The sequence below is a fragment of the Myodes glareolus genome, chromosome 21 (genome assembly GCF_982192425.1).
Source record: "Myodes glareolus chromosome 21, mMyoGla1.1, whole genome shotgun sequence".
NCBI classification, from domain to species: Eukaryota; Metazoa; Chordata; class Mammalia; order Rodentia; family Cricetidae; genus Myodes; species Myodes glareolus.
This window is the reverse complement of record NC_142046.1, coordinates 53,188,365-53,200,544: the sequence shown is the minus strand read 5'-3', so window position 1 is coordinate 53,200,544 and position 12,180 is coordinate 53,188,365. Positions and strand designations below refer to the sequence as shown.

Sequence of the window (12,180 nt, the reverse complement as noted above, 5' to 3'; positions counted from 1 at the left end):
GCTCCATCGTTGTGACCAGTTGGCTCTCAGATGTCCTCTACTTACAAATATGTACAATGCGGACCGGTTTTAAAATCCGAGCTTACTTGGCTCTCAACATTACTAAAACTTGGTAGGATTAAGTTTTTCCTTAAAGAGAGGGCGTGACATAAACCAAGGCCAGAGAAGAAAAGGCATTCTTCGCTTTTCCTTCTTGAGGAGTCTGCCTTCTTTCAGTTTGGGAGAGAATGTTTCCTTCATTCCTAATATGAAGTGGTGTGTCAACATCGTTAAGTATCAACAGATTTCAATGTAACATAAAAGCAGTAATGGTTAGTGCCATCTTGATTGGCTTGAGGCATGCCTAATATCAACAGATTTCAATGTAACATAAAAGCAGTAATGGTTAGTGTCATCTTGATTGGCTTGAGGCATGCCTAGGGAATTAGCAAAGAACAAAGCTATGAAAAGGAGACAAGAAAGAACAAAGCTTTGCGGGCATTTCATTTCCAGAGGTTAGCTCGGGAGGAAGCACCACCCCGCATGTGGGCAGTACCATCCTATTGAAATTGAAATTTAAGCCCTGGCAATGCTGACGCATGCATGGGCAGTCCGTATATGGCGGTTCTGTTGAACTTGTCCATATTGGGTTTCATGGTCTAAGTTGATGAGGACGACTGACCAGGTCTCTTCCTCAAGAGGGCACCAGATCTCATTACAAATGGTTGTGAGTCACCATGTGGTTGCTGGGAATTGAACTCAGGACCTTTGAAAGAACGGACAATGCTCTTAACAGCTGAGTACCATCCTATAAGCTGGGCTAAAATGGGGAAGAGGAAAGCTAGCTAATAGGCATACTCGCAATCAACATCACCCTCTCCCTCGCTACCTACCTCCACTCTCTTTCCTCCCTTCCTTCCTCCCTCCTTCCTTTTTTCCCTTCCTCCCTCCTTCTTTCTCTTCCTTCCTCCCTCCCTTATTTCTCTCCCTCCCCCCATTCTCCTCAATCCCTTCATTCCTTCATTGTGAGCTGCCCTGTCCCACCAGGCCTTCCCTGTCATGGAAAAGTATGGACCGAAGCCTCGAGCACGGTCCCCCCACAGCACGGTCCCCCCCAGAGCACGCCCCCCCCCAGAGCGTGGTCCCCCCAGAGCATGGTTCCCCCTAGAGCGTGGTCCTCCCAGAGCGCGGTCCCCCCCAGAGCATGGTCCCCTCAGAGCGCGGTCCCCCCAGAGCACGGTCCCCTCAGAGCACGGTCCCCTCAGAGCGGTTCCCCCTCCCCCCAGAGCACGGTCCTCTCAGAGCGCGGTCCCCTCAGAGCGCAGTCCCCTCAGAACACGGTCCCCTCAGAGTGCGGTCTCCCCAGAGCTTCCTGCCTTAAGCTGTGAGCTGAGCCCAGGTTATTGGGAGCAGCAGCAAACAGCTAACACAAAGGCCTACAGGTTGCCATCTGCACCAGATAGAGACAAAGTCATGTGTAGACACGCCTGTGTCAAAACATCATGGAATCTAAGCTGCCATGTTTAATCCCCTTTAAAGGTTCACACTGTGAGACTGGCGGCCTCCTCCTTGCATGGGAATGGTTCTCTGGGCCAGTGGTGGCAGATGAGACAGGTGATCACAATGACTTTCTTTGGCTCTTCTCCTCCTTGCTGAACAACAGCCTGAGCAGCCCAGCTTCACCCAAGCCAACCAGCAGGTACCAGGAAGACACGCTAATGCCACCTCTCCTTACTTCCGGTGCGTATTCTAAAGATGGCGTGTTTTCCTGTCATAAACATCTTTCAGACAGAAAGGAAACTGTGCACTGTAAGAATATCCGAAACAAATAGACAACCGAGTCCTGAGGTCTGGGGGCTGCTGGGTATGGGACAGCAACGTGAAATGAAATATCCCACATCTCAGAGACGAACGTGAGCCTCTACAATAAGTGTTGTGTGGAGCTCCATCCACCCACAATACCCAAGGCACTGCTACAGATCGCCAAAACCGCACTTTTTAAGATGTATTTTTTTAATTAGAAATGTAAATCTATGTCTCAGTCAATCCACATCTCTAAGAACCTCGTGACATGCATTTCTACCACAGAGGAAAATCAAACTGCAGCTACGCCTGAGCTAGACCGGTAATAAACACGACAACGTATTTAAGGGGAAGGATACGGATGCTGGCTGCCGGGATGAAATGCATCAGACAGAGGGATGAGTAAGAGGGTAGAGAGTTGGCCATCCACGTGATGAAGGATTTTTGTTAATTATATATTCTATATGTTGTGTATAGGGATGGTCACTGTGATAGTCACTTTATGTTTGAAAATTTTCATAATAAAATATTGAGGGAAAACATGAAATCATAGGAAACCACAGACATTCAAGGAAAATAAAAACGGCCCACAGACACCGAGTATATACACGTTTTATAAACTGTCTTCCCCACCGCACTCCCAATAACCTCAGCGTTTTCCGAATGGCGTATGATGTCACTGGACAGGCAGCACCGTGTAGTCTCCAAGTCTTCGCCATCGACCACCTGACACGAATCCCTATTCTCCACACCACTGACGGACTTAGAATAAAGTCCCGGAAGTACAACTTCTGACTCGGGAAGGAACCATTTTGAGGCCTGCTTTCGTGTGCTCCCTTTTTCTAAACCCTCCTCCTGAACGAGCGAGCACATCACAGAACCTGTCAACCCAGAGGCCTCTAAGCCTTAAACACTCTCATCTCTCATAAATACAACCTGTCATTTTCATTTCTACTAAGAAACAAAGGCTCTTTTTTTAAAAAAAAAAAAAAAAAAGAAAGAAATATCTAAAATAGGTACCACTAGTACTTATCAGTTTGTTTCCTAAATCCAAGTCAGGGGTGCTGACTCAGGACTTCCTGAAGGAATGGCCGCCCCAGCAGTGGGACAGGAGCTAAGTGAGAATGGGGTACCTTTTTGTGTCAGTAAGTAAGGAAATCGCCCAAAATCAACAGGTCATGTCAAGAGACACAGAAGCCAGTCTGAAGAAGCCTTTATGTGCTGAGCCTAATTTAAATACAAAAGTGCATAACTGCAATGAATTGTAATTGGAGTGTAAAATTGTCTATAGACAAATAAACCAGTTGGCCAATCTGTAAAGGGAGGACAGAAGGAGGAGCAAGGAAGACAACTCAGATGACGGGACCTCTTGCTCTTGGCACAATGCACAAATATATTCTACCTAAAACAGAATCATCAAGGGATGCAAGGCTGAAGAAAATTTACATAGCCTCAAAGTAGCCCCTAATAGCTAATCACAAAAGACAAATAGGTATTTTCACTGCAGAGGAACTGAGTGAACTCATAACTACGGGCTCAAAGGTAGCATCAGAAAAACTAAGCCAAGCGATACCCATGCCACTGCACCAAGGACCACCAAGGACACACAACCCCTATGGCATTCCCACCACAGCCACATAAGCCAAACGAAGGGGAAACTGGTAAGTCCAAAGCAAGGGTAGTCTGTGAAACAAGTGTTCTCTGCTTTGCAAAACTATCCAAGTCTTAAAAGGCAAAGAAAGGCAGGGAAACTGTTCCCAAATAAAACAGACTAAACAGACACATCAGCTAGATGCCATCTGTCATTCTGGAGTGCATCCTGGGTTGGAAAAAGTTCCCATAAAAGTCTCTTGGGACAAAAGGCAAAATCTGAAGGCAGACTATCCAATAGAGTAATATGATCATTCAATTTCCTGGATTTTTAGGAGATGCTGAAATACTTTGAACAAACACATATTGCATCTGTAACTTATTCTCACAGACAGCAAAAATAAGATAATTATAACTGCATATACATCAATAGCATAAATAAAGAGAAAAGGCAGATGTTGCAAATGTTATTAAGTGGTATTACAGAGGTCATGGCAGTCTCGCAATTTTTCTTGGTGTTTGCTTTAAATGGTTTTTAAAAACATTTTAAGTACACGTAATTTTTGCTATTTTCAGTAGAAAGGTAACATGTACTTTCTAAAATAGAGGGAACTACCCATATCTCACTACACTAGAGGTCACAAATGAAGGACAAGCCAATAGTCACATAAGCCGAGTTTGAGAATTTGGCCTGGGCTGGACAGATGGCTCAGTGGTTAAGAGCACTGGCTACTCTTCCAGAGGACCCAGGTTCTACAGCATCTACATGGCAACAAAAATAAAAAAAAAACCCAATACACATAAAATAAGTAAATAAATAATTTTCCAGGTGGTGGTGGCACACATATTTAATCCCAGCACTTGGGAGGCAGAGGCAGGAGTTTGAGGCCAGCATGGTAAACAAAGCGAGTTCCCGGATAGCCAGAGCTGTTACACAGAGAAACTCTGTCTTGAAAAAAAAAATTTTTGTCATATGTTATGTACATGCTCCACATTTGACTATGTTCATGGAACATACATTTTTCAAATGTCAGGTAATTCTCAGAGTCCTGTGAAGTGAGTTACAGGTGCTGTATTAAGAGGTCTGTTCCTTCTACAACACATTGGAAAAGCAACGACGCAGAAGTGGATTGAGTGTACAGACTTGGTGTCGGGGGAGGGGGGGAAGTTGGAGTTCATCACCTTTAACTTATCACTTAAAAAGTGCTTAGCCAGTAACCAACACACATCTTGTGAAATACAAGTCCACAGGGACGCACGCTTCCCCTCCAATAGCTGCCGGTGCCCCAGCAGACTTCGGTGAGTTTAGCCGTGCAGGGTGCCTTGCTGGGAGCTGAATAATGACCGTCTCTGACGACAACGGGCCCCTAAGCGGAACTGGAGTTTCTGCTTTCTCCTCCTCACACATTTATGAGTTATGCTCTTGCCATAGCAAAGCAGGATTTGGCAGCGTCCAACGCTGGCTTTCATTCTGCGCTTTCCTGTGTCGTTTCCTTGGCCTCTCACACTGTAAAAATGGGACGATGTATGCACACAGGCGGGAGAGGTAGGAAGTGAACGGCTGCAACCTCCTTTCAAAACCCGCATCCTGCCTCATCCCATAACCATATAAGAAGTTCATTGTATCCAAGTTCCACAACCTACCACTTAAACATCCTTATGTAAATGGGTATGACTGGCCTCTTTTGTTTTCTTACCTGGTCAGAGTGAAACCCTAAAGAACAGGAAGCCTGGCCTCCTGAAATCCACCTGCTCCTACTGGAGTGGCTATTCTATTTCTCAATGCGCTACTTCCCAATCTATAAAATGGGGACAATAACGCAAACTTACCAGCTCAAAGAGTCCCGTACCAGAAACGGTTCTAATGCAAGAACTGATCTTTACTTAGCACCTTTCTGCTTCAGGTGAAACCTACAAACAACCCCAGGTAGAAACACCTCAGTGGCACTGTCCTGGCTTCAACACTGGGAAAGCGAGAGGACTGAGGAGCTCCAGCCACTGCTGGGGGAACCTGCGACACTAACACTGGACTGGCCTCGCCAATCAGTCACAATGGTTCACTGGTGGCAGTCAATGACAACACTAGGAAAGCATATTCATGGAAAAGTTCGCTTGAAAAGAATAATACTGAGTGGAAATTGCACATTAAAAAAATGACCAAAATAAGCACCAAAGGGTAAATCTTAGAAGCTACCAGCAGGGCAACTACAAATAATAGCAATACACTGTGTATCTCAAAAAGCCAAAGGAAAGACATTTGAATGTTTACACTAAAGAAGAAACGTTAAACAAGGCAATGGATATAATGACTTCAACATACAATCCATACATGTGCTGAAACATTAACATGGCTGGCTCATAGACGTTCAATTTTTTGTGTGTTCTTAGGATCAGTTAAAAGGACATTTAAAATTTTCAAAAGTGGGGCTGGAGAGATGGCTCAGAGGCTAAGAGCATTGCCTGCTCTTCCAAAGGTCCTGAGTTCAATTCCCAGCAACCACATGGTGGCTCACAACCATCTGAACTGATATCTGATGCCCTCCTCTGGCCTGCAGACAGACACACAGACAAAATATTGTATACATAATAAATAGATATTAAAAAAAATTTCAAAAGTACTTTAAAGAGAAATCTACCATGCTTAACACCTATGGGTCGGCTTTACAAGTTATTTTATTCCTATGGTACCAAACTGAATGCAGTGGCGGTGGTGTGTGCCCGCCACATCCCTATGAAAGGTGAAGACTCCAAGAGTTCAGGGCTCACCCATATCGAACACAAGTTCCAGACTCTAAAAGACAAGACTATATTCTAATTTTACAAGGAAAGGCAACTCCGCCAAGCACCTAATTCTTTACTTCACAAAGACTCACCACTGTGAGCCAGTAGAAGTGAAACCTAAGAAGCCAGTATTGCTTAATTCAGTAGAAAAATAATACTCTTATATTTTTTTTAAGACAACAACTAGGGACCACCTCCCCCCCCCACCAACGCGAGGGGTGAAACTAGTAAGCAAGCAAATGGTACCTGTTACTCTGTGCTGCCCCCTCTTGGCTGCCCTGGGGAAGTGAACCGTTCAAACGCGCCAGTTTCTGTAGGCCAGCCAACACAGAGAGCACGGGGCTCTTTTATACCATGGAATGAAATCCTCTAGCTTCAAATGACCCCTAGTAGAACTCAACCCTAAAGCACACACTGCAATATTTTCTATTTATGGGGTTCCCAAAATGGAAATTGGGAAAGAGCCTCATGGAGCAGCCCCAAAGGACCTGCCAGATCCCTTGCAGCTCCGTGACCCCCGAGGCCTATGAGCTGCTGCGACGCCTCTGGTAGCAGAAGATCTTACCTCTTTCTCTATTTTGAGTAACTTCTTTACAGCCACCTCCTTGTCCTGTGATATCCATTTGGCTCGATAAACACTCCCAAAACTTCCTCCACCGCAGTTTTCGAAAAACTGCAAGTCATCAAACTTAATTTGCACAAAGGAGGCGCCGAGAGACGACATCTCATAATGACAGAGTAGTAATCGTCCACACGATCTGGAGAGAGAAAGGAGAGACACGCTGGGTCACAAATAAGTCGGAGTCCTGCTGCTGATATTTATACCGAGTCCTGCGAAACTTCCAGAAAGAGCAGGATGACTTCAGAAAGAAAAGCGAGACGAACACATCGAAATGAAAGCGCTCACCCTGGCAGTCGGCGCAAAATTCAACAACGGCTTGTCCAGGCTTGGGCACGGCTCAGATTCCTCCGCCACAAAACCTGTCACAGCGCTTCCTACACATCCCGAGGAGCTCTGCCTAAAGGCTTCTGTGTCACCAGGTCTCCTACCAGGAAGGCCTGACACACAGAAACCATGCTTTCTTTCAACAGTAAGCTAGCATAGCTCGTCTGGCATGCGTGGCATGCCGTCTCTCCGTGTTGCCCTTACTTCACAGGAAACGTACCCAGCCTAAGCCGGTGCGCATCCTAGCGCCAGCACAGCCAAAAAACGCTGCAAAGTAAACACGCATTCAGTATTTAGACTCCAAACAAGATTTCACCGAGGAGTGAAAGAAAAGGTGGCCAAGTGCTGCCAGACGCGTCTCACTAGGCTGCACACCTATTTTCGGAGACGTTGTCCCTGACTACAATATATAAAGTCACCCAAAGACTACTGTCAAACATGTTAAAAAAAATATTATGCTTGTTTCCAGAGGAACAGATGACCCCTCTCAGAGACTACTTCAGTGAGATTCTCTGTGGCTGAAGGGCTCTTACTCTTCCCCAGGTATGTGTCCATTCTTAATCCTCTGTGCCAAACCATAAATTATCAGGAAAAGCAAAACCCTAGATACACAGATGATGGCGTAAGCTTCTGAGCAGGCATAAAAAACTGCATGCGGTAGATAAAAGAATCTGCCTGTGCGCCCTTCCTGGGACTGTAAACCAGAATATTATAATCACGGAGCAAAAGTTGGACCTATATTTGAGGACCCATAAAACAACTGGCTTATGCTCCCAACGGTCACCATAGTGAACGACTTTTAACAAATGAAAAGAAAACAGCTATATAAGAACATAAAGGCATCTATGATAAAAATGCAATTAAGGCCACTCTGCATTTATCGTCTATCTATAAACACTGAGACATACTGAAATACGATGCCTGCAACTTACTTTCAGGGGATTCTGACACCATCCCCCAAAGCCCACGAGGGAAGGGAAACTCAGGCATGTAAGAGGGAGAAAGAAACATGACAGAATTAAGGGCAAATCGGAAAGCTGCGTGGCCTTTTACTACCCTGGCCATTTTCTATGAAGCCTGAATTTCTTTCCTTCCAAAATAAAAGGCAGAAGGAAGCAGTCTGCAGCACTAGAAAGCCAGTGTCTCCATGGACAACGCAGGGCTTTGCGGAGAGATGCGTGCAGGCGGCTAAGAGAGTTCAGTGTGCAGCTGGCTTAGCCATCCCATTTTAGGAGCATCAGCTCACTGAAGAACGCTGATTCCTTATGCGAAGTCCAAGTCTGCTCCACGTTAGGGAGTAGACAAGAAAGAAAAATGAAGCGATTTGTTTATCCTCAAATGTTTAGAGCCTTCCACTGTTTAGAAGAGGGAGTCTGCACAAAAACACAGGGCGGGGGACGGCTGTGGGAAACGCAGGCACAGTCTACTGGCACATTTAATTTAGCGATATCTCATGCAGACTCACTACAATCCATAGTCAACTGCAGAAAAGAAGGTCTATAGAAAATGTAGGAGAATATGCCCGACCAACGCAGATAGTGTGTGCAAAGCAAAAAGCTTTTATAATAAATGTCAAACACTATGCCAGCTCTCCCCGGGGCAGCAGAGGACAGGTCTATGTTTTTATAATCAATTTCATCAGACATAAGAATTTAAATAGGACTGCAAAGCTTATCAGACAATGCAAACCCACTGCCTCCCGGTCCCCCACTCAATGCTCACTGCTGAGGAAGTCACTCATGCCGGCTCCTTTGAGGATTCGCTCTTCTTTATCACATTTCTAGGGGATGTGATTAAACACTGTCGCCTCTTAGCGTTTCCCATTTTAGATCTTGTTACTAACAATTCCCTGCGAGGGAGTCAGCTCTTACACACCACCCTCAGCCTCTATTCGCTCAGGTGTTAGGCTGTTCTAACCGCTCTGTTCACAACCCCAACATTTGGCTAAGTCAATGTTCACAGTTTGTAGTAGAGGCAAAGTCAATATTATTCCCAGCACCGCCACGCGGCAATTATATCTTACTTAGATGACTTTTTGTTTCTTCTGGAGTTACTAGTTGCCCTGTGTTTTCCTCTATTGTTTGTTTAGCTTTTCGTACTACTGACAAACTTAGCCAACCCATCAAATTCTCCCAGGACTGCAAAACACTCAATAAAGAAAAAGAAGGAAAGAAAGAAAGAAAGGAAGAAAGAAAGAAAGAAAGGAAGGAAGGAAGGAAGAAAGAAAGAAAGGAAGAAAGAAAGAGAGAAAGAACCCACCAAATCTCTGCTATCCTGGAGGAAGGGAGATGCTGGCTTTCATGGAGACATTCTTTCTTAACACCTCATCTTGATTCAGTCTGGCTGGAATGGCTGCTTCCCAGGTCAGACTGTGACTGGGATTCCGTCTCCCGTGCCCTTCAAAGACCTTCCTTCACCCTCTGAAGGAAAACCTTGCCCTTGGACCTTCAGTTTCTCTTTCTTGGTTTACTTCTGCGCCTTGACATTTGTCTCTCATTGACTCTCTGAGCAGAGGGCACAGAATGGGGTTTTTGAGTCTCCACTAGCAACCTGTCTGCTGCTCTAGGAAGGATATCATCCTTTATGGAGTCGTGAAAGTATATTTTATTTTTTCACACTTTTTAAAATTAACGTAGCCATTCATTTTATGAGTGCAAATATTTTGCATGCATGTGTGTCTGGGTGCACAGAAACTGAAGGGGTCATCAGATCTCCCGGAAATGGGGGCACACAGATGGTTGTAAGCCACCAGGTGGGTGCCAGGAACTGACCCCGGGTCCTCTGCAAGAGTACCAAGGACTCTTAATCAATGCGCCATCTCTCCAGCACTCTCACTGAATTTCTTTGTTTTTCTCCAGGACTTATCTCTTTATTATATGTGTATAAGTGTTTTGCTTGCATGTATGTATGTGCACCATGTATATGCCTGGTGCTTGCAGTGTTCAGAAGAAAGCATTAGATCCTCTGGGATTCGCTACAGACAGTCGTCAGCTTCCACGAGGGTGCTGGGAATGGAACCCAAGTCCCCGGAAAGAACACATGCTCTGAACCCCTGAGTCATCTTTTTAGCTATGAACAGGTAGGTGGACGCTACTCTGGCTTCTAAACCTTTTTACATTTTTTTTCCTAAAAGCTTTTAGAATTATTTTTTATCTGTAGAATTCCGCCTTTTATTAGGCTGTCCTTGGAGAAGATTTGTTTATCCCCCCCCCCCCCCCCCCCGCTCACTGATAGGACACTCATTTCCAGTCTTTAACTCGGGTCTTTGAGTCTCAACCGTCCCATGTTCTTTACCACTTGAGCCGCGTGTATTTCATGTCTTATTCCTCATACACACATGAAGCCCTTATGTGCTGACCTCGGTCACATCTGCATGCTAGGTGCATACAACACAGCTGTTTCAAATGCCCACCTCCACCTAGCAAACCTGTCCCTCACATTGTCTCCGAAGCCCGTATAAAACATCGCTTTCTTTCTATACAGCCATCTTTCCCATCACATTCCCATCAGAACATAAACCTTCTAAACCCAGAATTCATTTCTATCCATCCTGAGTTTTCGGCACCAGACACGCAGTTCAACACCTTTTCTGCTCTAGCCTGTCTGTTCAATTAATTAATGGCTTTTAGATAATTTTCCCATTATAATTCCTGGACCTGCAAAGATTTCAGTCAAACTCAGGAAACTCAGACCTGCCGTTTTCACAGCGGCCGCAGAGGCCGCTAAATCTAATCTGTTTGAGAAGCTGCCACAGGCTTCTTGGGGAACCTGGGGCCTCCAGTACTGGGTGCCTCTCAGTTTGGGTCGAGACAGAAGAGGGGAGGAAAAACCCTTTCCCAAACAGAGAAGGACGTGATCAACAAGAACTAACTTGAACCCTCTGGCCAAGACCCTTGGCTACGGTGGCCACCCCGACTAGAGGCAACAAGGTACATTCTTCCACGTCAGTTACTCATACTGTCGTATACCCCACTGTTGGGAATTGGCTCTACATGAATGGACGATGCAATTACTTGGATGTTTTATTGAGATTGTAAAAAAATTAAGTCCCTTCTAATTTCTGAAGAGATTAACAATTTTAAGAGTGTCTCAGTGAAGGTTTTAACTCCAGTGAGCTCAGCAAGGCATCAAACCCCTCAGTTAAAAAATTTGGTTTAGCTCTCCACCTCTGTATCCATATGTACATATGTGTGCATACATGTGTGTGTACGTGTATGTATGTATGTATGCATATATTTCAAGCTACATATGTATATTGCTTCCCCTTTCATTTTAAGTCTATTTAAAATGACTATTTAAAAAAGATCAATTTACAAGAAGAATGAAATATGAGTTGCCACTACCCAAACCCAGAGCATCTTGGGAAGATACTGATCAAATTATGCACCAAGACCTGATCAAATTATGCTCGAGTTTCTCAGAAATATCTCTACTGTCTAGACCAGTAAAGCCATCTATTAGACAGGGAGCCATCTATACCCTTTGTTTACAAAGGCTACCAGATGAAACACAATGTTTTCAACCCACTCCATCAGAGACTGGCTTTTACATAATACAGACAATCCCACAACCCTGCAGGTGGACTCGGAATAGGAACATCATGAAAATCAGACCATAGTAAGGGGTCACAAATTTGAAAACAATAGCAAGGTGGTTAAATTCAGCCATCTGCTGACTTGAGCAGTAACCACAACTTGGTGATTTCAAAAATGTCCCTAAATTAAAAATACAAAAATAATTTCAATTATTAACTAAACAGATAAAAGCATACATAGTATCATTTAGTTAATTAAAAAAGCAGAACCATATCAAGGTGGAAAAGTCTTAAACGGAACATTATTTTATTTTTTAGTTTCCCATCTTCTCAATGAGGGAGCTGAGGTCAGGACTTAGCTCACGGGTCTTTAATTTGCCTCTTGATTTTTCGAATTGGTATCAATCTCAAGTCAGTTGTCTGTCACTTTATTTCTGTCACAGATTTAAAATAAAAATAAGGGCCTACTTGGATGTCTACCAATTGAGAAGCAAAGTTTTACAATCAGATGGGACTGAGTTGAATTCTGTCTCCACCTCTCTTGAAA

General features: G+C 44.4%; 1 protein-coding gene across 3 annotated transcripts in view; it reads right to left on the bottom strand.

The window, feature by feature from the left end:
- Map3k20 (mitogen-activated protein kinase kinase kinase 20) overlaps positions 1-12,180 on the bottom strand; it is a 153,651-nt gene that overhangs the window by 134,913 nt on the left and 6,558 nt on the right. The window contains exons 1-2 of one of the 3 annotated variants that reach the window (XM_085680950.2): positions 9,359-9,382; positions 6,719-6,911 (exon numbers count right to left, since the gene is read on the bottom strand). In XM_085680950.2, the coding sequence (XP_085537076.1) occupies positions 6,719-6,877 (159 nt within the window). In that variant the 5' untranslated portion in view covers positions 6,878-6,911; positions 9,359-9,382. Of the gene's footprint in view, positions 1-6,718; positions 6,912-7,060; positions 7,319-9,358; positions 9,383-12,180 lie in introns of those variants that run through there. The other 2 variants (XM_048426305.3, XM_048426304.3) reach the window with 2 other exon arrangements.